Genomic DNA, 24,291 nt, shown 5'->3' with positions numbered 1-24,291 from the left:
TCACATGTGCATTCCAAAGTCCTATTGACTACTAATGTATGGAATGATGAAAACAAAATATTATGATGTCATGTAATGAGAAACCTGCAGCTACAAATAAAAGGTGGGGAAAATTTTATCCAATGTTTTTCAACCTTGGCAACTTTAAGACATCTTTTCATGGGATTGTACATGAAACTTCCTAATGTACTAAGTGTTCATAAGTAATAAATAACATAGAATACAGTATTCCATATGAATATTATTTATTTATTTATGAATAAATAATATGGAAGTTATTACAGGTATTCCTCAACTTACAGCCATTTGTTTAGTGACTGTTCGAAGATACAACACTGAAAAAGTGACATGAAAATTTTTTACATTACTGTTGCAGCATCCCCAGGGTCACATGACCAAAATTTGGATGCTCAGCAACTGGCATGTATTTAGGACGGCTGCAGTGTTCTGGGGAACTGACAAGCAAAGTCAATCAGGAAGTCAGAAGGAAAACATAATGATGTTTAGGACTGACAAATCTGCTAGTTTGGGTTTTACTTGAAGCAAAAACAACTGTTTGCAAAATGTGCCATTTAGCAGAAGCAACATTTTGTAACAAGAAATAGACAAACAAGTTACAAAAAATATTTCCTGTAAGCTCTTTCACTTTTCTTTTAAAGCGTAAAGCTTTAGAGGTTTCAGCCAGACTTTATACTTATTTGGTCTTCAGCAATTTATTCCACTTTGATGATTTCAAATATATATCTGAAAGCTGATATAAAATAATTTGCCTTACAAATCACAGAAATATGTACAAAATTTGATTGATTGGCAATTTGCATATACATCTACTGTTTGCCTTCAAATGTTGCGAACTTGGAAAAATAAAAATAATTTGGAATGGAACCATCATGCAATGAAAATATGAAAATATCATGCCTAATAAGGCTAAAAGGCCATTGGAATGTATAGAATAACTATGATCTTCTAGGTTTCATTCATGATTAAATGGCTTATGAAACATAGAATTTGAATTTCTCTGCTAAAGTTTACAGGCATTTCAAAATTTTATTAGCAGATTAGAGAGAGCAGAACAGAATTAGTGTATTCCCTGGGTAAAAAATTGTTCAGAAGCAGGAGGGATTAGAGCAGTCATATATTTGTATGTCAAATAAACTGAAGAGCACTGAATATTGTCAATTGACAATATAAATAATTCAAAACAGCAAGGAAAAGGGAACTGAATATATGTGAATATACAGTGTCAGCTTCTGCTGTGATAACTGTCTATCAGCAGAACTGTAAGGAAGTGATTTCTTCTGCTCCTCTCTCTCTCAATCCTACATATTCTCTTTTAAAATCAACTTCAGAGGCTATCCAGATTGCACAGAAAATGGGAAGTTACGGTTGGGAAAATAGTTGAATTACAGAGATGCAGATCCTTCCAAACAATTTTGGATTTTTCTCTTAAGTGTTTATCAGTAATTTCTTTTAAAATGATGCTGACTGCATAATGGGAAAAAATATGATATTTCATTTATTTGCAGAATATACTCTCTTCAGATCATATAATTTTTTCACCTTTCTTTCATGTGTTGAAAACTTCACATGATTATGTTCCCAGAGTGATAGCAACCAGATGACTGCAAGGAATATAAATCCTTCCATCCCCCCCACCGTTCAGTCAGCACTGAAGAATGTTCTTGGATGAAAAACAAAACATCTTCAACGAAAGAAACCAAGAAGGTCCAGGTGCCTTTTGAAAATCATCAAATCATGGTTGTCATCTTTCTGACAATCATGACCTGGATGACTGAGAATCTCCATAGACAGACAGAAGGAAACAGTTCAGTCCTAATTACTGCTTCATACCTACACAATGCATTTGAAAGATTTCTGGCATAATTTCACAGGCTGTCAATTGTTGGAACATACCCAGGTTATAATAAACTACTTCATAGTCCAGACGATGAGAATCAGCTGCTATCATAAATATATGGAAGTATATATGACCATTCATTCTAAAGAAATGGCTCCTCTAAATAGAGGCCTTTGTCCGAGTCTAAATTGAACATAGATTTGGGCAGATAAACTACAGGTAGTCCTTGACTTACAACAGGTCATTTAGTAACTGTTCGAAATTACAATGGCACTTAAAGAAGTGACTTATGACTTTTTCATACTTATGACCATTGTAGAATCTCCATGGCCACACCATCAAAAGTCAAATGCTTGGCAACTGACTCATATTTATGACCTTTGCAGTATCCCTGGGTTATGTGAACCCTGTTTGTGACCTTTTGAAAAGCAAAGTCACTGGGGAAACCAGATTCACTTAGCAAACTGTTACTAACTTAACAACTGCAGTGATTCACACAACAACTGTGGCAAAAAAGGTCATAAAATGGAGCAAAACTCCCTTAACAACCATCTCATTTAGCAACAGAAATTTGGGGCTCAATTGGGGTTATAAGTCGAGGACTGCCTGTACTCAATATTTGAAAGCAGCTGAGAATCCCTAAAATAGAAACAATGAGATATCTATGTCAAACTCTTATTTTAATTTCCAGTTTACCTCAAACTTAATATGTACAATTATTATTCATTTGTTTTATCCACTACAATAAAACCAGAACAGTACATGCACTTTATGTACAAGATAGACAGCCCTTTTAAAAATCCAAATGTTGAAAATACAATCCTATTCCATGAAACACAAAGCGTACATAATTTAAAACTTTGTTTGATTTTTACTTTGAATGTACTATTAAAGATTATGGGAAAGATTTGAATACTGTGTCTCTAGGTATCAGCTCTAACAAGTAAACCACCTTCCCCTTTTTTACTATCCAAAATCTTCTTTAACTAGAAACCATCAGAGGCTAAGTCTGGAATCTTTTATATGAAAAGCAAGTGCCTTTGCATTTTAATTGAAAATTATATGAAAAATGCACTTTATACATTCAGGATCTATTTCACTTGAAATTCTGAAAAATTCCCCTCAAACATTAAACCTCTCAGATTCAGTGATCCTTCCTTTTGTTCATTCATTCAAATATTTCAACATTTTCATATAACAGAGAAACACATTTATCTAGGTGTAAACTCTTATTTTAACAATTACCGTATGTTCTCCTAGAATATCACTGATGTTTTTTTTTTCAAAAGGAAACCAAGCCAGAGTCTTCCAAGTCTTTTTATATTATGCAATAACGGTCAGAAATAGACTGAATTATTCATCTGTAGAATTCTATATTATTTTCAATACATTAATAAAACACTAAAAACAAAATACAATACTGCAGTCAGCAGAGGAGGTGTTCTTTAATTTATAGGCATGGCACTGTTTGAATCACTGTTCAGTTTGGCTAGGTATCTAAGACAGGGACAACTGCTATAAACTGAACATTTTTTTTTCTAGTAAGAACTTGAAGTCACCTTGAAGAACTTCTTGAATTATTTATGATGATCCTAATTTTTAGGATATGATTTGAAGCGGTAAGGGATTTAAAGAAAAAACAGCAATATTTTGTGATCTTATTGCTACCATTAAGGTTTTTATACAAACAAAATCAGATCAAGAAACAAGAAAGAAACAGTTTAAAGCATACCCATGAGTTCCATTCTGATAACTGCCTATAATAACAATAACACACCGAGTGAAAGGGATGATAAATTAGCCATTTTAAAGAAAATGTAATATCAAAATGAAAAGGACAAATTAAGAATGTTCCTTCAAAGGTTTCCAAGCTGCCCAAATTAAAATTCCTTTAAAAAAAGCACTCATATGCGTAAAACATGTGTACTACCGTGTTTCCCCAAAAATAAGACCAAGTCTTATATTTTTTTGAACCCCAAAATAAGCACTTGGCCTTATTTTCACGGAGATCTTATTATTTTGGGGCGCCTCTTGCTGTCTTACCTGATTTCCAGCTCTGTTTCCCTAAGCCTAAGCAGAGGAAATGGTGGGGACCGGCTGCAGATGCATTTAAATATTTTCGGGGAGGATTTATTTGGGGGGGGGCTTATTTTCAGGGAGAGCTTATTTTAAGCTCATGGTCTCAAAAGCCCGTTGGGCTTATTATCCAGGGTGGTCTTATTTTGGGGAAAACAGGGTACCTTACCTGAAATAGTAGAATAACAGTATTAACGTTCCTTTAGGCCTCTGCTACTCTTACATAATTTACCTGGGCTAAAATTAGACAATTGTATTCCTTTTTTTTCTGTATTGTAAAGCTAGTAATATCATGGCTATTTATGTAAGACTGAACATAAATACAAGAAGACTGAAATGTATTTATCTTTCTGACTTCCCAATGCTGGAAGCAAAATTATTCAATAGAAATTCTAAACATGGTAGCCATGATGACCACCGAAATAAACCATTAAATCAAAAAGAGTTCTCTAGTAATGGATTCTTGCTTGTAACACCAACCAAGTGTAGAAGTGGATCTGAACCACGGCAACTTCATGACCGTGGAGATTCTCAGTCATCCAGGTCATGATTGTCCTAAAGATGCTTTTTCAAGAGGCAACTGGACTTTCTGGTTTTTCTTTGAAGACGTTTTGCTTCTTAGCTGAAGAAGCTTCTTGGATGAGAAGCGAAAGGTCTTCAAAGAAAAACCAGAAAGTCCAGTTGCTCTTGAAAAAGCACTTTTGGGACACTGCAATTACCGAAATAAAAAAAGAGTGTACCCCTTATTTATTTGTGTAGCCAACAGAAACAGAAAATATCCTAAACCCAGTGGTGGGATTCAAGTAATTTAACAACTGGTTCCCTGCCCTAATGATTTCTTCCAACAACCAGTTTGCCAAAATGCTCAGAAAGTTAACAACCAGTTCTCCCGAAGTGGTGCGAACCGGCTGAATCCCACCACTGCCTAAACCATTTTAAACCCTGATGTTCAGAATTGATTTTTGTCTATTCTACAAGGCAGTTTTAATTCTGTGACCTTAGGCAATTTTATACCCGATGCACCACATTTACAGCAAGAGAACAGACAAGGAACTTTCACAGAGAACGTTGGAAGATGAAACTACAAAAGAATTTCAAAGCAGAATAAGTACACCAAACGCTTTGTATAAATACTTGGAAGTACCTCTCAGGGAGGTCAAAAGAGCTTTTAAAGATTTCCTACACAGGTCAATAATAATCCCAACAGTTTTATGGAATTGTCATAAATTCCCCGCCCAATGTTTTTCTGTGAAATGACAAAGGAACTAATAATTAGCAATAAAATTGTCAGCCCAAAATAATACCGCAAGTAATTACTGTACATAATTACAACCTTCCATAGCCTAATGCCTTCCAAAAATATTGGGATGACAATTTCCAGAGTCCCTACCAGAGCTTTTGGCTGGGAGTTTCATGACCCACATATCTGAAGGGCATTAGATTGCAGAAGCTCTAGCAAAGCGTACAAATATATCCAAAAGACATAATGGAAGAAAACATAGCAGTCATTTTCAGTTTTATTTAAAACGGGGTGGGAAGCTATGGTCCTTTTATGACCTCTGGACTTCAATTCTGGGAGTTGAAGTCCACAAGTCATAAAGGGGCCATAGTTCCCCACCTCTGGTTTAAGAGATGTGTACTTTTTCAACCTGAAATGCTGAAATCTTATATAGCCTATAGATAATATACAGCTCAGTAGCTCAGGGTTGAATTGTGAAGTGCTTGGTGCTGTCTGGGCTTGGTTGTTAGGTTGCAGACATTCCATTCTTTATATATTTATTCTGTCATGATTATGTGGTGTATATTGGAGGTGGTCACCCTTTGAGAGCTGTATGCAATGACATTTCATTTTAACGTATGCCAATTAGTGTATATTCAAAGTGACAGTAAAGGGGTATGGTATGGTATGGTGTGGTGTGGTATGGTAATGGTTATGCTATGCTATGCCTTGACTGTGTAACATCAGTGTGAGTGTGAGTGGGCTTTGCTGTCCAGTTGTTACCTCACTGTTACCTTGTTGGTAATGTAAGCTCTGCAAGCAAAAAACCGAGCTCAGGGAGAACCAAGAACTCCTCATATATAGCCCCCCTCCCCCCCACCATCAATGGTAATAAGACACCCCCCCCCCAAAATGAGCTAGATCAACACAGGCTATGGAATTCACAAGGGCCTATTCACCAGTAGTCCCCGTGAATTCAGGAGGACTACTTGTCTTCTGGATAAAGAAGAGCTGAGCGCCCCTATCCCAGAGGGGAGCCCTCCGCTCTTACCAGTGATCCCTCCGCTGCCTCCATCTCCTCCGTGCCCCTTCCTTTTCTGCAGGATGAAGTACGGGTTGGCCCGCTCCGTGATCCACAAGGCATTGGCCAGCAGCACCTCCTCCGGGTTCACCCACATCCTCCCGGCCAAGACAAAGGCAGCCGGGGGAAGCTTCTTTTCGGCGGACGCTTCTCAAGAACGCAGCCTCCGTTCTCCCTCAGCGCCCGGCCCAGCCCGGTGGGGCGCCGCCAGTAGCTCGACGGAAGCACGGATCATCGGGAAGGAGGGAAGCAAGAAAGAGCCGCGGCATGCCCGCTGCGCTTCCCCGCGTCCTCGGTAGTAGAAGCAGCTCTCACGCTCGGGAGTCACGGCGGTGGGGACGCGGGAACAAGCCGAGCGGTGACCTCAGAGCGGCCGACGCGGCGGCTGAGCCCGCCCAGCCTCACTCCTGCCGGGCGGTAACGCCATCTCCCAGCCGGCTCATGCCAATAGAGCCCCGGGAAGGATGCGGCGGTGGGGCGAGGACCGCATCCGACCACAGAACCAGACGAGGGAAGCGGGCGACGGTTCGGAATTACCTCCCGAGCCAAGAAAATCTTGCCTGCAAAGACCGCTTGTTCCCCGTCGTTTATATGCGAAGGAGGCAAGGTCAGGTATACGGACAGAGGCGGCTAGAGAGCTGCCCGGCTCGAATCGACCGGTCCTTCCTCTTCCACCTCTCAGTGCGCCAGAGTCCTTTCGGAGCTGGCAAACCCCGCAGTGTCCCCGGCACGACTGACGCGAAAACACCCCGGGATTTCGGACGATCGCGTCCTATCGCCCCGGCGTCTAACTGGTCTCTCCGGGTTAAAAACCCGCCGCCTGGGAGGCGCACGGCCAAGCGACACCGGACTGGCCCCGATAAAGCTTCTTCCCCCGAAAGGGGACGCTGTCCAACACCGTCCGACAAAGGACGTCGCAAAGGCGGCTAAGGAGCCCACCGGCTGTCCTCGTTCATGCGCACGCCAAGCCGCAAGAGGTTAGCCCTAGCATCCTCCGCTGGGTCGCTAAACTCGCGATCGCTTAGATCGCCCATCCCTGCCCGGCCGGGATGGCACCGACCAGCAACACCCTGGAACGCCCCGCTCTGCTCCGCTGCGGATCTCCATCGCCCGGCCGAGCCTATCGCCTCCGGAGGGCTGACGCGCCAGGTTCCAAAGAGGCGTGGCCTCGGCTGGCACAACCTGCGCAGAGCGCGGTGGTTGGCTTGGCGCTTCCTGCAATCCCAAGAGCTGGTCACGCGGTCTCCACATCCCTGCCTTGGCTTCCAAGCCCGCAAGCTCCACCCAAGCGGCGGGAGTCCGGTGAAGGGCCTCCTGTGGAGCCCCGGTAGGAGCTGGTGGTTTCGTGAAGGGTAATGCGGAACAAGAGGCACGTTTCCCACCCACCCAGCCAGCCTCCCCCACTCTTTTGCCCGCAGAAGGTGCCGGCGGGACGGTAGTGAGTCCGAAGTAATCGCCCATTTCGGTTTCTAAGCCGGACTGCCTTGCCAGTCGGTTATTCTACAAGCCCGATTAATTTCTCGAAGTCATTTCTTTTTCTTCAAAGCAGGTGTTGGCAAGGGATAAAATATATTGACATAGGAAAAGCTGCAACAACAACAAAAACCCTATAAGCACACAAAGCCCTCGTCATCCACAAATACAATTAATCAGCATTATTAGACTGGAGTCACTGGACGAGAAAAATTAGACCACCCCCAGGTAGAAGCAGACCTTGAAACCCAAGGTCTTTACTGCCATCTGGTGGCGGTCTGAATCATAGCTGTTCTTGTAGCCCAAGGTAACAGCTTCTACGATTCTATGCATGGAAACACCTAGCAATTTTTGATCCTGTGTCTTTGCTAAGATTCTGTGTCTTTGCTAAGATTCCTACATAATAGTTCATATCAGGGGTGAAATCCAGCAGGTTCTGACAGGTTCTGGAGAACCAGTAGCGGAAATTTTGAGTAGTTCAGAGAACTGGCAAATACCACCTCTGGCTGGTCACAGAGAGGATGGGAATGGAGATTTTGCAATATCCTTCCCCTAGGAGTGGGGTGGAAATGGAGATTTTGCAGTATCTTTTCCCTGCCACGCCTACCAAGTCATGCCCACCAAGCCACATCCACAGAACCGGTAGGAAAAAAATTTGTATTTCACCACTGGTTCATATGTTTGAGAAGATTTCACTCATAGTTTTTTAAGGTGCAATAATATCAGACATTAATATGATTGAGGTATTTCATGCCACTAGTGACCTGGAAAGGGGTCAGGCCAGTGCAATACCAGAGGTATTTCATGAGAGGAGTACGTCACTCCTCTACTCACAATAGAATCCCTTATGCCACCGGGCTTAAAATTTTGGGCTTGGACCAAAAACTGCACCTCCTGCAGTCTGAACTATGCATAGTACACAAAATTGTCTGCTACAACGTCTTACCTGTCAACAATGTCTTCAGCTTCAAGCACAATAATACACAGGTAAACAATCGAGACAAACTCAAGGTAAACCACTTCAAACTCGATTGCAGAAAATACGACTTCAGCAACAGAGTGGTCAATGTCTGAAATGCTCTACCCGATTCCATGGTTATATCCTCAAACCGTCACAGCTTCAACCTTAAACTGTCTACCGTGGACCTCACCCCATTCCTAAGAGTTCCATAAAGGGTGTGTTCATAAGTGCACTAGCGTGCCTACCGTCGTGTCCTACTGTCCCCATTTATTTGTATTCATTTCTTTTGTTCATGTCCATGATCATATTCATACCTGCTATCTTGTACATGTTTGACAAACTAATAAATAAATAAATAAATAAATAAATAAATAAATAAATAAACTTCTTTAAGATAGGGAGCTCCCATTAGAGAAATCCTGGAATATTTTTATTTAGCTACTTTTTTTTATTATGGAAACGTTTATCTCTAGGTAAATCATTATAAAATACCCTTGAGGTTAAACTATTTAACTTTGGTTCCAGCTTCATAGTTCTTTTGTGAGTGTTTTAAGGTTGAACTGATTTATATTGGGTGACATGTTAGCCTTCCCTTCTGTCTTCCCCCAAGCAAAATTGCTGGCATAGAAGTCACTAGTTGCTCCTGTAAATTGCTTCCATTCCTACTGCTTTTCTTCCCCATGACTCTGGGTATGAAGTTTGCTGAAGTGGCATACAATAATGTCGTACATAGCAGCACTGGCCTGACCCCTTTCCAGGTCACTAGTGGCATGGAATTCATCCCTATGCCTGAGCTCCTCAGGATACCCCACTCATCAGTGTCCTTAAGTGAATCTTCACCTAAGGAGATCTTCAAAGAAGTGTGAGTTATAAATAAAAGAAATTGCCCCAGAAACTGAATATCTGACTATGTGGCTTAATGAGATGGGGAAATCTGGTGGGCCATTTTAGATTATAAATGCTGTTTGATAGAACATCTTACGAGGTGAAATAAGAAAAGTTAAACAAGATGTAAAAAGTTGGAGCAAATTGGCAGATCTTGTGGATTATAACATATTATGGATTTTGAGGAATAGTTCGTGTTCACATTTTGGTTCCAAGCAAACCGGTTCTTAGAACCAGCAGCAGCCCACCACTGAAGCTAGGATAAGGAACCATAGGGTAGATAAATAAACTGATGCATGATACAGATGTGAAACTAGGAGACTCTCAGTAAATGACAATGAAAAATGAACAAGAAATACAGGAAATAGAGGAGAAAGTAGAAGGAGCAGAGGAAAGAATAGAGGAGACAAATCAACAAATCACCCAAGCAGAAAAAGATGAAGTCATAGTAAAAATTCTTGAAATGGAGCAGGCAGATTACGCTTTAAGGGGGCAAAATATAGAAGAGGACAAAGAGAAAGAGCTCCCAGAAGTGATGAAAGAGTCATTGATAGGTGTGCTGGAGATTTGACAGTGAGGTAGATGTAGAGGCAGATGAAATATTGAGATTAAATATAAGTGATGTAAGGGAAAATAAAATCCCAGGGGAGGAGCATGGGAGATTTGTCAAAAAAAGTTGAAATACTAAAAAGGGCAAGATATGACAGATAGATACAGAATACTTCTTAATGAGCCATGGTGGTGCAGTAGTACTGCAGGCTACTTCTGCTGACCGCCAACTGCCTGCAATTTGGCAGTTCAAATCTCACCAGGCTCAAGGTTGACTCAGCCTTTCATTCTTCTGAAGTGGGTAAAATGAGGATCCAAATTGTTGGGGGCAATATGCTGACTCTGTAAACTCTGTAAACTGCTTAGAGAGGTCTGTAAAGCACTGTGAAGTGGTATATAAGTCTAAGTGCTATTGCTATTGCTAATATAGGACTTGCTTTATTAAGAATTAGAAAATAGAGGTAAAAATTATAAATGGGGAAAATATTACTATGTATACTGCTACAATTACTATGTAGAGTAAATGTTAGAAGTTGAAAGAGCACTACCATGTATACCTGAATAGTATTACTATTGTTATTAGTTATGGTGTTGTTATAGTCTGCCAGCAGTCTGCGGATCTGGCAATGAAGTCGGACAGTGATGAGGCTGAGGTGGGGCCAGGGCGATCAGGGAGTGAGATGTGGACTCCAGAACCTCCAGAGACTGACAGTAATGAGGCAGAGGAACAGGAGGAGCCTGTTCCTAATGCATGCATGAGAAGAGCTGCCAGAAGGCAACAGCAGTTCAAGCAAAGAGGACAACTCGAGAGTAGGGCCAAGAGATGATTGGCCCCTCCCATAAGGCTTAAAACGGACCAGCAATAGCGTTTGGGCTTTGCCGGAAAACAATGTTGGTAACTTCGTCGTCTTCTTCATCTACGTCTTGCATTTATTTTTGTACCTATGACTTCTGAACATTTGCCAAGAAAGGCCTTTGGCAGTTTGCCTAATTGGACCAAGGTTTCTGATAGGACTGAGGAATTTATGTTGGGAGGAATTTGCAGTGAAATGAAGTAATTCTCAGCTGTTCGAATAAAGTTAGTTTGTTTTTTCACTGACTGAGTTCCCTACTACCTACTTGGGCCTGGGTCACAACAGGTGTATAAAGTAAATTGACCCAGACAATACACTGTTCACTAAGCAGTTATGTATGCCAGAGAAAAAACTATAAATAAAATTATATATATATGTGTGTGTGTGTGTGTGTGTTTGGTTAATCTGAGCACAACTAATCTGAGCACAACCAAGCCCCCACCCAAACAGGACACACCCCCAGCTAATCAGAGCAAAAAAAAACCCCCAACCAATCAGAGCACAGCCAAGCTCCCACCCAATCAGTTCAAACCCCCACTAGCAGTTAAAAAGGAAGAAACAGCTGCAATCACACATTGCTCCCAGAAGCACGAAGCTGAAGCCTGAAGATGACGAATGAGACTTCGTCGAAACGGCGCCAAGATACTTCCAATTTTATGCGGGAGAAAACCCGAATAACCAAAGACCTACATACAAACACCCACGAAAACCTCAGAAAACAAATATAAATATATATTATTATATATTATATATATGTTTTCTGAGGTTTTCGCGGGTGTTTGTTTGTAACCAAGCCCCACCCAACAGAACACACCCCCATCCAATCAGAGCACAGCCAACCCCACCATCCAATCAGAGCACAGCCAAACCCCCAACCAATCAGAACACACCTCCACCCAATCAGAACACAGCCAAGCTCCCAACCAATCAGTTCAAACCACCACTAGCAGTTAAAAGGAAGAAACAGCTGAGATCACACATTGCTCCTAGAAGCTGTAAAGCTGTAAACACCAGTCTGAAGATATATATATAAGGTATGCAACCCCAATTATTGATATGGCTGATGAGGTACTCACCCTCTTCTGCATACACAGCTAGCCAGGTAATGAATAGATCATGATGTTTGCTGCTAGTAACAACAGAGTAATAGTAAACTTGAATGATTTAAATGAAATTGTAAAAATTATAGGACATGATGCTCTTCCTGTGACAGTGCTCAGGACTGGCTGCTTTGCTTCTAATGTTAGCCTTACATGGCTTGGGAGCAGGTTATTTGAAGGAGTTTCTTTTCCCAGTTACATTTTACATTCACTAAAGACGGGAAACAAGGTATGTTACAGGTCTCCTCCCTTACGAAAGTCCGTCTAGACTCATGATGGCAAACCTATGGCATGCGTGCCACAGGTGGCACGTGGAGCCATATCTGTGGGCATGCGAGTGTTGCCCTAGCTCAGTTCCAGTGCACATGCGTGTGCCAGACAGCTGATTTTTGGGCCTTCCGAAATCGGGAAATGGGCCGTTTCCGGCCTTCCCGGGTTGGGTGAGTAAGGCCGTTTTCATCCTCCCCAGAGCCTGGGGAGAGTGAAAAACGGGGCTTCCGGGCCTACCAGAAGTTGGAAAATGGGCTGTTTCCAGCCTCCGGAGGGCCTTGGGTGGGGGAGGCCATTTTGCCCAAGAAAGCCTCTGGAGCCTGGGAAGTGAAAAACGGGCCTACCCTTTTTGCCGTCATGTGCCAAAAGCAGGGGGGGGTCGCACGCGCATGCACAGGTGTGGGGTGTGGGGGGCATTGAATTATGAGTGTGGGCATGCACGTGCGTGATACCCCCCCACGCTCCCCAAGCTTTTGGCATGCAACTGCAAAAAGGTTAGCCATCACAGGTCTAAACTCTAGTGGGACCAAAAAAGGCCTTCTCCATAGTGGCTTTCTTGCTGTGGAACATCATCCCCGCACAGTATTCAGTAGGATACTGGATGGGAACAGAATACAACAAAGCTTCATTCATGCTTATGATGACTTCCTTCCTGCAGCTAACATTATAATAGTCAAGACAGGAAGTGACTAGGGCATGGGTCACTGTAAGCAAAGTTAGTTGATACAGAAAAGAGTGTAACTGATGCACACAACCCACTGTTACTCAAAGGTCCTTCCGGCCACAACTTGCCACCTGTTCCTCAATATATATCAACAAATGCCTATGAAACAAATTCCTTATTCTATCAGAATAATTATAGTAAAATTGTTATGTACTTTAAAAAAATCAACTGAAATTTTTAGTATTCAGCTTAGCATAAAATTCAAGTAGCTTACATATAGACATACAATGCTACAATATAAACTTCAGAATGAAAAACAATAATTGAGATGAAAAAGATGACATTAAAGCTTTTAAAATTCTAACTGTGCTTAGATCTGATTCCCTAGGCAGACTTTTAGATGTTGCAGGATTGTATTATTATTATTATTTAAATAAATACATCATTCAATAATATTAAAATATTTGATTATAATCATAGCAGAAGTGAATAATAATTACCTTTTAAGTTTGTTAAACTTAAAAACATCTTTATAAGATGTTAGATCCTTTTAAAAACATATTTTTACATTATGTATTTTTGCCTTTGGCACGTAATGGAAAGACAAACAGCAAAATTCTTTGCATAAACAGATTCGTTCATGCACATCCCAAGTTCTGTGAATATAAAATGCAGATTGTATGTACTAGGCTTATGAAAGAAACGGGAAAAAATAGGCTCATTTTATGATAATTTTTTAAAAATGTATATTTTCATACATTTCAGCAAAAATGGATGCTGCATTCAAAGATGATCAAACCAATCTTCCCCATCATGTTGTGTTCTTCCTAATGCATATGGCATTGTTTGCATTTGCTTATGCCCAGAATTTTGTTAATTCATGATGTGAATCTTAACAAGTAAAATAGATTAGCTTGAGCTAATTTTTTCTTATTCTGCAATGGTTCTGGAATGGTTTAATCCTCCAATGATTCTAAATATTAGGATATTCCACATACATGAAAGGAATTTAATCTGTTATAAAGTGCATGAAGACTTCCAGCAATTCAAAAGAGGAATATATACATTTAAGGCTGCCACTGGCTACTAGAATAGAATAGAATAGAATTTTTATCGGCCAAGTGTGATTGGACACATAAGGAATTTGTCTTGTTGTTTGAGTCCACTATGCTCTCAGTGTACATAAAAGAAAAGATACCTTCATCAAGGTACAACACTTAACAACACTTAATGATAGTCATAGGGTACAAATTTAACACTTAATGATACAACACTTAATGATAGTCATAGGCTACAAATAAGCAATCAGGAAACAATATCAGTATTATACTGTATTATATATATATTACAGTATTATATATACTAGCTATGTTTGCTGTATTTATCTGTAGGATCAAAGATACGTTGCTGAAAATAACACTTTTTATGGAATACTGGGTTCCAAAGGCTGGCTTCTGCTAGAGTTAATCTGTAAGTAAACACTCAGAGCAAATTCTAGATATTTCAACTGGGAAGATATCAGTGGTCAGAGACTGGGCATATTTAAAAATAAACATAAATCCTATGCAGGCCTAATAGCCATAGCATAATGCAAAGAAGTAGTCTGAAGTAATAGAAGCTTCACTTCACCTATCTCCCACAACCACAATTCCCAGGCCCCACCAAACAGGAAATTACTGTTAAAATTGGTTGAAGTCTGTAATATGGCTGTGACCACAGATGTTGTGTTACTGTTACTATTTCACAAAAAAGGAACACAATTGGTTTGTTCGTAGTTTGTAAAAAAAAAAAAAAACCTGCCTATTTTGTAATGTCAGGATGCAGTTTTGTGTCATATGATTTCCAGATGTGCTAAGCATGGAGAAAAACCTCATTAGTAATCAGGTCGGCACCTTAGACTAAGCTGACATATTTTGCTATAATTAGGAATTGAGTCAGGCGCTCTGTGTTACAACTGCTGAGAATCTCAGAGGACTGATATCAGAGCTTTACGTAAGCCTTGGATAAAACCCACTAAAATACAAAGTGCAGAGTTAAAGCTGATTGGCACAGTTGTTAGAGAAGCACAGTAGCCTTCTTGGCATGTTGTTTTATTTCTCCCGAAAAAGGACTTGAGGCAAAGAGAATATTAAGAAGAACGATAATCTGAATCATGAAGAGAAGAAACTTCTGTGAAATTTCATTGAGGGCCTCTTAATACCTGTCTTGGTGTTGTGTAAATGAGCAAATAGGGATTTCAGACTCATCTTTCTCATGTTTGGATAAAAAGGTTTATAATTTCCCAAACCTCTTTGTGTTAATATCATGCTGTTCTACAAATTACATAAGATATAAGACAACGGAACTTTGTATACAGAAATATCTGCTGGAGTTTCTTCCTAGTTATTCCTATGCTGAGGTAAAGAAACTGGCAAACCTGCATTGTTTAGAGTTCTGGGAAGTGATAAACCTCTGTCCAAAAAGAGCCCAGCTGAGAAGTCACTGAGATGGTGGACAGGCTGGAATGAAAGACCCTGTAAGCTGAGCTTTTCTAGAAAACCAGCAGACCATGTTCTGAAGTAGCCTAAGTCACAGGCTACCACAACTGTGGATTTCTCCTTAGTGACCCATTCAGCCAACTTGAGTAATGGCTAACTATATCACAGGTGGCTGCCAAACTTTAAGAAGAAAGATTGCTGTAGGTTTTCCCCAGCATTGGGGACATTAATTGCTAATGGCAACCTTGGAAATGTAATACAGAGGCAGATGGACATGGAAAGGGACTTCATTGGAAAGTAGTTTATTCATTCTTCCTTGAAGCTTTCTATTGATACCATCTCAGAAGAACTACCGGTAGTTATTTTTCAAGATCAAGTAAAAAAACTGCTGTGACATCAATGAATGCAAAAGCATGACTGGATAGGAATGGGATATATTTTTCTCTCCCCAAAAAAGTCCCTTAGAATTGTGTTTTTAGCAACTTTAAGAAATGTAGATTTCATCTCCCAAAATTCCTTTACTTCTAAAGTTATTGAAGTCAAGAAACATTGCCACAGCTAGATGTTTATCTATTGAAAATAGGGCCGGGATAGCTCAGGCAATAGAGAAGCCTGTTATTAGAACACAAAGCCTGCAATTACTGCAGGTTCGAGCCCGGCCCAAGGTTGACTCAGCCTTCCACCCTTTATAAGGTAGGTAAAATGAGGATCCAGATTGTTGGGGGGGCAATAAGTTGACTTTGTAAAAATATACAAATAGAATGAGACTATTGCCTTATACATTGTAAGCCGCCCTGAGTCTTCCGAGAAGGGCGGGGTATAAATGTAAACAAAAAAGAAAAGAAAAGAAAAGAAATGAAAATGATTGATGAAAACTCACAATACATGGTCAGATTGAACACAGTTTCATGGTATTTAGCAATTGGATTTGGTTAAGATGGCGGAGAGAGTGGGCGCACTGGCGGGGCTGTTCTTGTAATTTTATGTTGGGTGCTGTATGCTGTTTTTAGGGTTTGAGGGATGTTTTTGGAGTGCCACTTATCTGAAGGTAGCTGCACTTCTTGGCTCAATTTGGATTTCTTTGGCAATTTTGCTGGGCCAGCTGACCAGAGAACTGTGCTGGAGGATGATAGGACTTGCTGTCTTATGGGGCTTGCTGTGTTTGCTATATTTGTACATTGGACAGGCTTTTAAAAAAATTTGGTGGATTATTTTTTGGACTGGCTTGGCTGCTCCTGAGGGGACTGCTGCTCTGTAGAGGATGCTCTGAGGAGTGGTCGGGCTATTCCATAGTGGACTGAGGAGTGGGCCAGAGAATAGACTATAACAGGAGACAAAGTGTTTCTGTTTCTTTTGCACTTGCCATATTGACTGCATTTTGGGAGCTCAGTAATGCTCTGGTAAGGTGCTCTCCTTGCATATATATGCTAGTCATTCCCGACTCTAGGAGGTGGTGCTCATCTCCGTTTCAAAGCCAAAGAGCCAGCGCTGTCCAAAGACGTCTCTGTGGTCATGTGGCCGGCATGATTCAACACCAAAGGTGGACGGAACGCTGTTACCTTCCCACCAAAGGTGGTCCCTGTTTTTCTACTTGCATTTTTAAGGTGCTTTCGAACTGCTAGGTTGGCAGAAGCTGGGACAAGTAATGGGAGCTCACCCCGTTACACGGCACTAGGGATTCGAACCACTGAACTGCCGACCTTTTGACTTACAAGCTCTGCATCTAGCCACTGAGCCACCGGGTCTACCGCTCTGGTAGAGTCCTTTATTTCACCACTTGCTCTGTCATTGAACTGAAACTTTGGAGATGTGGCAGTGGCCCGGCTGGGGAGACATTGCAGTAGACTGGCATACCTCTGTGGACCCCCTCCCTGCAGATGCCTTTTTGCTTTCCCTCCTGTATCCCTGAAGATGAAAAAAAGCTGCTGTTGCCATCTATCCAATGGTGAAGTGCTTGAGAGTTGGACTGTGGGATTTCCAATGTGGACTCCTTTTTTCTCCCTCCTCTATGAGAACAAGAGGTGGAAGTGATAGGAGGTAAATAGGGCGGGGGCTTCTACCAGCTGGTGATGATGCTACATGAGGGTGGTGATGCCTTTAGATGCTAGTGGATAAGAGTGAGTGTGAGTGAATCAATTCCTTCCTTTAGGTGAGAGCCAGAAGAAAAATTGACAGAGGATGAATGGCCTCTCTGTATCTTTCCATTGGGGTTGGGTGGCATGGTGCTGTGCTGGTTCACCTCCTTTCTCTGGCTCTGATTCCAGCCTGTGGTTGCTGGAGAGGAAAGCCTATACTATATGAAGTGTTGCAGGGTTCGGTACACATCTCTATGAAGCTGCGAGGTGAGCACATGCATCACCATGAGATGAGGTATCATACAATTTTTTTTATTTTTTATTTTATTTGCATTTATATCCCGCCCTTCTCCGAAGACTCAGGGCGGCTTACATTATGTTAGCAATAGTCTTCATCCTATTTGTATATTTATATACAAAGTCAACTTATTGCCCCCAACAATCTGGGTCCTCATTTTACCTACCTTATAAAGGATGGAAGGCTGAGTCAACCTTGGGCCTGGTGGGACTAGAACCTGCAGTAATTGCAAGCAGTTGTGTTAATAAAAGACTGTCTTACCATTCTGAGCCACAGAGGCCAATGATACATAATTATATATATCTACCACTAGTAAATTAAATTATGCTGTGAACATTTTATACCAGTGCCTGGAGGCTATGAGGAGGCTATCAATGGGGAAAAACAGGTTTCGATAAGATTGAGTGGCTTTGGGGTTTGGGACCTTCAGTTCTAGGATGATGCCATCATTGGTGCTGAATGGGTTTGGCACTATGTCATGCAGATCCGGTGTACAATCTGGGGGTCATCCTGTATCCATGATTCCTGCTTGAAGAACAGGGGGAAGTCATGGCTTGGAGGGCCTTTGCACAGACTTGTAGTTCATTTGTTCCTGGATCATTGGACTCATGCCTTAGTCACCTCCCACTTGGACTTCTGTAATGTGGGTTTCACCTTGAAGAATATCCCATCAGATCTGGCAGAGAGGCATGCTGTGGATCCTACCTGTTAAGAAATTACACTTGGTGAGTCCAGGAGGCAGGCCTTCTATGCCATGGTGTCTGCTTTATGGACTCTTCTCAACTCAGATGTGACATTAGCTCCATCCCATTTAACATTCTGCAAGTCCTTCACGATCTGGCTATACCATTAGACCTACAGCTCCCAGAGGACCTGAGTGATCTTGGGGTGGCTCCCCTAGACACATAGAAATGAACCATATTTACATCACAAAAAAGAGTAAAAGAGCTAAGAAGGAAACAAAAAGACCAGAACACATCCCCATCAACAGCCATCACCCAGATAAACAGAGATTACTCAGGCAAACTGTCAAGGAGAAAATAATACGCTAATCAAGATGCTACCAAGGAGGAAACCACACTGCTACCAATAGTGGTAGGGCAAGTTACTGTATATAAACAGCGGGCAAAACCCACACTCATATTACCTAATTCAATAATGAAATGTGCAAGAAACCAAATTCAAAGAGCACAAAGGACTCCATAAAACAATGTACAGTTTTAAGTACTAATATCAGCCACTAGATGGCAATATAATCTTGATAGAACCCACCATATGAAATTATGTCCTGATGGTGTTTGTTTAGTCTAAAATCTGTGGTTCATTAATGAAGGCGATGTAAATATTTTCTCAGCCAGCCTTCTCCAGTTTTAAAACAACTACGTGAGGTCAGGGAAAAAAATAAAAAATAAATAAAAATCATACATTATTTTTAGAACTAATTGAAATATCACAAAAGTAATCATCTGGTCATATAGGACAACAGGTAGGTAGCAAAGTTTTATTTTTGTTAAAATGGACCTTAAAATAGAACACATACATTATTTTCAGAGAAGGCTGAGCCAAAATAAGAGTTGATATTTGATATTTGATTTAACGGCATCTTTACATCAAGTCTTTTGTTAAGAACCTGAGTAGATCTGAACTGAGCAGCTTAATTCTCAGAATGCTGCTTATCTTGGAATTGGTTATTCTGTTTTTCATCTTTATTTCTAGATGCTGATAACATTTCTCTAGCTTTTAAATGTACTCCTCTTCAGATGTTTGAGATGGTTCTTTCCCTTAAGACCTATCGTATCAGTGACATATTGTATGAACAGATCACAGCAGCAGAACCAACTGTCAAACACATTATTCCTTTTCTCTGATGACCATATTTTAAATGGATCTTAAGAATAAATAGCAACAAGAAATAAGAAAGAAAATAGGAAGAACAACTGAAAGGATGGGGCATAATAAATAAATAAAAGGGGAGTCTGTTGGCACTTTCTCAGACTTGACAGAAATACGTTTTTGTGAGTTATCTAAAGTTTAGGCTCTTAGTCTGAAAATGTGCTACCAGATTCCTTCTGATGTTGGGATACCAAAGACTAATACAGGTCTATTCCCACAATGAATTAATAATAAACAAGAAAACATTATTTATGGCTCATCTTGAAATCATGACAGTGGGATTATAAAGGAGGCCTCTTCGGCCCTTCGTGTGTAAAGCTATATTAGATCATTTCCCAGCATTGTTGACAAAAACATATGAAAATACCTGTGGTTTTCTCTTTATGATTTAATTTATGTATTTTCCTCTTATATGAAGAGTCGTTTTAGCAGTTTTGCTGCATCATCAGACGGAGCCTAGTCACAAGATTTAGTTCTGCTGTTTTTAAAGAACTGGGAACATTTGTCTTGTGACTTTTCTCAATTCATTAGAATCCCTGTAATCAAGAACTGTCATCTAGGAAATATTATGGAGAGCTGGTATAGCAAGCTTGGATTTGAAATTCAGAAAATTAGTTGAAACACTTTACTTTCCCCTACTTGAATATCTTTTTTTTTAAAAAAGCTCTTAGATACGTTAATCTATTTTATTAAATGAGCCAGAATGTCAGCAAACATCAATCAGGGTACCCATTTAAAATTTATGTGGAAGAAAAACAGCTACATTTGACATAGGCTTGTAAATGAATAAAAAAAAATTAGATCTAATTTCTTCCTATCAATCAAAGTGTATTTTCCCATGAAGTATAAAAAAAGCATTTTTGCAAAGAGATTACTGGAAAAAATATTTATTTAAATGAAGAAAACATGTCATTGCTTTTAATCTTAAATTTAAAAGAATGGTAAACTCAGATTGTGGAAGTTGTAGAAGAATATGTATGTGTGCATGTGTGTGTGTTTTGATATATTCACTTCTATTCTTCAAGATTGCAACCATTTCATTTTCCTATGGTGTGTATACAATTCATTTCAATTAGTCTATCTCTTATTTACATTTGTCCTGTTTAATTTTTTTAAAGTTCCAAAATGGTTATCAATAGATGCAATCCATTTGCGATACCAGACTGGGAAACTAAACTTGGAGAATATGCAGCAATGGCAAAATTAACAGCATATATTCTTAACAGAAGGTTAACTAAATTTAAGCAAGAATGGCTTACTTATATATCATACATTATACTACAAGGCAAGCATATACTTAAGAGTACAACTCCTAAGGGGGGGGGAAACAGGTAAAAGTATATATAAATTTATATTGATTGTAATTATTAGTGGAGCACAGTGGGAGGAAATAATAAAAATTTTAACCAAGTAGTTTTTAAATAACATTTTATTGAATTTTCCCTTTTCCAGATGTATTTTTTCTTTGTGAATATTTGTATTTAACTTATGAATACTTAAACTTAAAATACTTAAACATGGATGAGATCAAGACTTAAAATACTGAGGAGGTCATTGGGATTTGGGTGGGAAAGTATGTTTTTTTCACCACTTTCTTATTTGTAATTAATACTGTAACCTCCTTGATTATAAGATACAATTTTGTATTATAAAATACAAAATGCTATGGCTGCTGAATTAAATTTCTTTTACTGCAGCTACTATGAGAAACAATTCTTAATTCCTCTTTCTCCCCCATACAAAACATATTAACAGAAGACAATGTAAACCTTCAATTGAATGGATTCCATCAAATTCCATGGATTTTTGTAGATTATAATTTGTAGCACCTAGGAGTAGTATGTGAAATGATTTCAAGTTTTGCTGTTCTAAGAAACTAAGTTCAACCAATACATTTGCTAAGAAAAATGTATGACACTTCTCAGATATCTTTTATTAAAAAATCCTTGCAATAAAATTGCTTAGAATTCACAATCCTTCAGCTTTTACAGTTGCAATATTTTACTAATACAGAATAACACAGTATCACATATTTACATTATAATCCTCTATATAACAAAAATAGCCATGTTTTACTACTGAATAATGTTTTTCCAATATTTCTCCTGACCCTCGCTGAGTCACTGTCTCAACTGAAGTACAGAAAGGACAACAATAAAGAAAAAAAATCCAATGTATCTGCCTCTTGATTTTAGACAAGTCCCTTTAGTGATAGTGTCTGACTCCCACATTCTCCAAGTGATATAAAGTGCATTGGAAAGGAAGGTGAGAGATATAAAAAAGATACAGAAATAAAGTAACAGGAGATATACTAGTGACTGAAATATATTTGCAACACTTTACTAAATATTGTAGGAAAACAAATTCTTCACAAACCACTGGTGCTTTGCATAGGCATACACTTCACATAGTATAGCAAAAAAGATTGGTTTATAAAGAAAGCCTTTGCCTATGCAAATATTAATGGGCGATCGTGATGATTTCCATCTTCTTCTCTATTTTGCTAATCAAGTTGAAGACTAGGCTGTACCGTTACTGTGCTGGATTGTTTTCCTCTGTCAAACCAGGAAGAAAAAAAAACACAGAATAGCTAAAAATTTAAAAGATTAGGATGTTTTTAGAGGAGACTTACTGAACGAAAACAAAGCACATGAAAACAAAAACAAAAACAACTCCCCCAAAACAACCAATCTGTTCTAACAATTTCATTACCTCAGGTTTTTCTGTTTAGTACGATCAGTTTATACAGCACTTCACAATAGTAGCATGACTGAAAGGGCAGCCTGCCTCAAGTGTTTGGAAAGGCAAGGAGAGATTACGGTACTCTTTGCTCTGATTATTTTAGCCATCCCTTGACTTCTTCAGAATATTGGTTTGATACTGATCAAGAAACTGGTCAGCATAAGCCCTGACCCTGGTCAGTCTGATAGCTCTTCCTCTAGATCAGGAGTGTCAAACTTGCGGCACGCGGGCCAGATGTGTCATGCGCTGGCAATGCCCACCCCTGGTTTAGCGAAGGAAAAAAGTTGTGATACGTCACGTGATGACATGTCATCATGAGTTTGACACCCCTGCTGTAGGCAGATATTGTTAACATATCAGCAGGTTTGATGTAATTCAAATTGGAGATTCTGTTTTGTCCTCTGAAACAAGGCAGAAAGAAAGCCAAACCATGGCTTCTTTTTAATTTGAAGTTTGTTTTCTTCCACCATTTGTAGGAGTAAGTATGTTTGTTTGCTAATAAGCCAAAATTCTGAAGAGTTCTGGTTTACAGTGTCATATCCATATGTGTATGTAATCTCCATTCTCTATTTTTAAACTGGTTTTAGAGCATAGTTATAATTTTTTAAACAATGAATTAATGCTACAACTGTTAGATGAGTGAAAGAGGAAATGACCTTATGGCTTTACAGAATGCTAGGCAATCAGCATAGACAGAGCTGACTCTCCAGCTTTAAACAGAAAAACAAAGGTTTTCCTGAGCAAAATTCTGACGAGCAAACAGTAACACCTGAATAAAACTCAGCATGAGTGCTGTCAAAGCAGTCTCCTCATTCAAATATAAATTGGGAAATATTCCAAATCCAGCAGATAGAAGCAAATTTCTTGTTGAAAAACAGACATTGCAAAAAAAAACGCAATTAGAAATAATTTAGTTGCCACTATTTAAAAGGAATTTTTCTAGTTTGTTTGTTTTTAATTGGCATTTGCTGGTATAGCATGTAGTCTATATGATACAGCAAGAGAGAACTTTGGAGCTATTACTGTAATTCAAATATTTTTGTCTTTATTGATGAAACTCTTTATCAAATGTTTTTTGTGTTTATAAAGTACTTTAAATAAAAAATATTTTTGAGAAATGGATGGAATGTACAGTTTGACAAGTACAAAATTATTTTAAAATGCTAAGTACAAGGAACTTCTTGTTATAAAAATAACAGCCCTTCCCACCCACCAAATTAATTCCTGCTTTACATTTTATTCTATTTATAAAATGGTAAATACCTTCATCAGGTAGCTTAGCCATGAAAAAGGGAAGAAGAAATGATACTATGTACATGTAAAAAACATTTTGATATTTCACATCAGTAAACCATTACAGCAAAAGAAATGGGTAACATCAAATGGTAAAACAAACAAACAAGATACAAAAGAAGCAAACAGGAAGAAAAATGTTCAATTTCTTTTCTTTCTTTCTTTTTTTTTTGTAGTCTTCCACACATACATTCTTGTAAGAGACACTCCAAAAAATTATTTGCTGAGGATGATGCACTATAAATATTAGATTTTTTGGGAGCCTTTTAGCATGTTTAATACAACTTTCTTTTCATTTTTTAAAAATAATAATGGACATCACTCTCTGTCTTCAATCCCACTTGTGGATGATTCAGCATTTTTACTATTGAGATAAATTTCCAACTAATAAAGCAACAAATATATTAAGAGAGAAGTTCTAAAAACTGGGATTTTTACAGCAGAGGGCACTCCTCAGCTATGCAGCTGTTAGCAAACACGATCTGCTATGCAGAAACCTACATACTAAAGTATCTTATATTAT

General features: G+C 39.3%; 1 protein-coding gene across 3 annotated transcripts in view; it reads right to left on the bottom strand.

The window, feature by feature from the left end:
- TBC1D9 (TBC1 domain family member 9) overlaps window positions 1–7,389 on the bottom strand; it is a 57,789-nt gene extending 50,400 nt beyond the window's left edge. For 2 of the 3 annotated variants that reach the window (XM_058193084.1, XM_058193085.1), the window contains exon 1: window positions 6,205–7,388. In XM_058193084.1, coding sequence (XP_058049067.1) covers window positions 6,205–6,331 — 127 coding nt within the window. In that variant the 5' untranslated portion in view covers window positions 6,332–7,388. Of the gene's footprint in view, window positions 1–6,204 lie in introns of all 3 variants that reach the window. The other variant, XM_058193086.1, reaches the window with a different exon arrangement.
- Window positions 7,390–24,291: the final 16,902 nt, after the last annotated feature.

The sequence above is a fragment of the Ahaetulla prasina genome, chromosome 8 (genome assembly GCF_028640845.1).
Source record: "Ahaetulla prasina isolate Xishuangbanna chromosome 8, ASM2864084v1, whole genome shotgun sequence".
NCBI classification, from domain to species: Eukaryota; Metazoa; Chordata; class Lepidosauria; order Squamata; family Colubridae; genus Ahaetulla; species Ahaetulla prasina.
The sequence above is the reverse complement of the archived record's forward strand: the minus strand, read 5'-3'. Positions and strand labels throughout refer to the sequence as shown.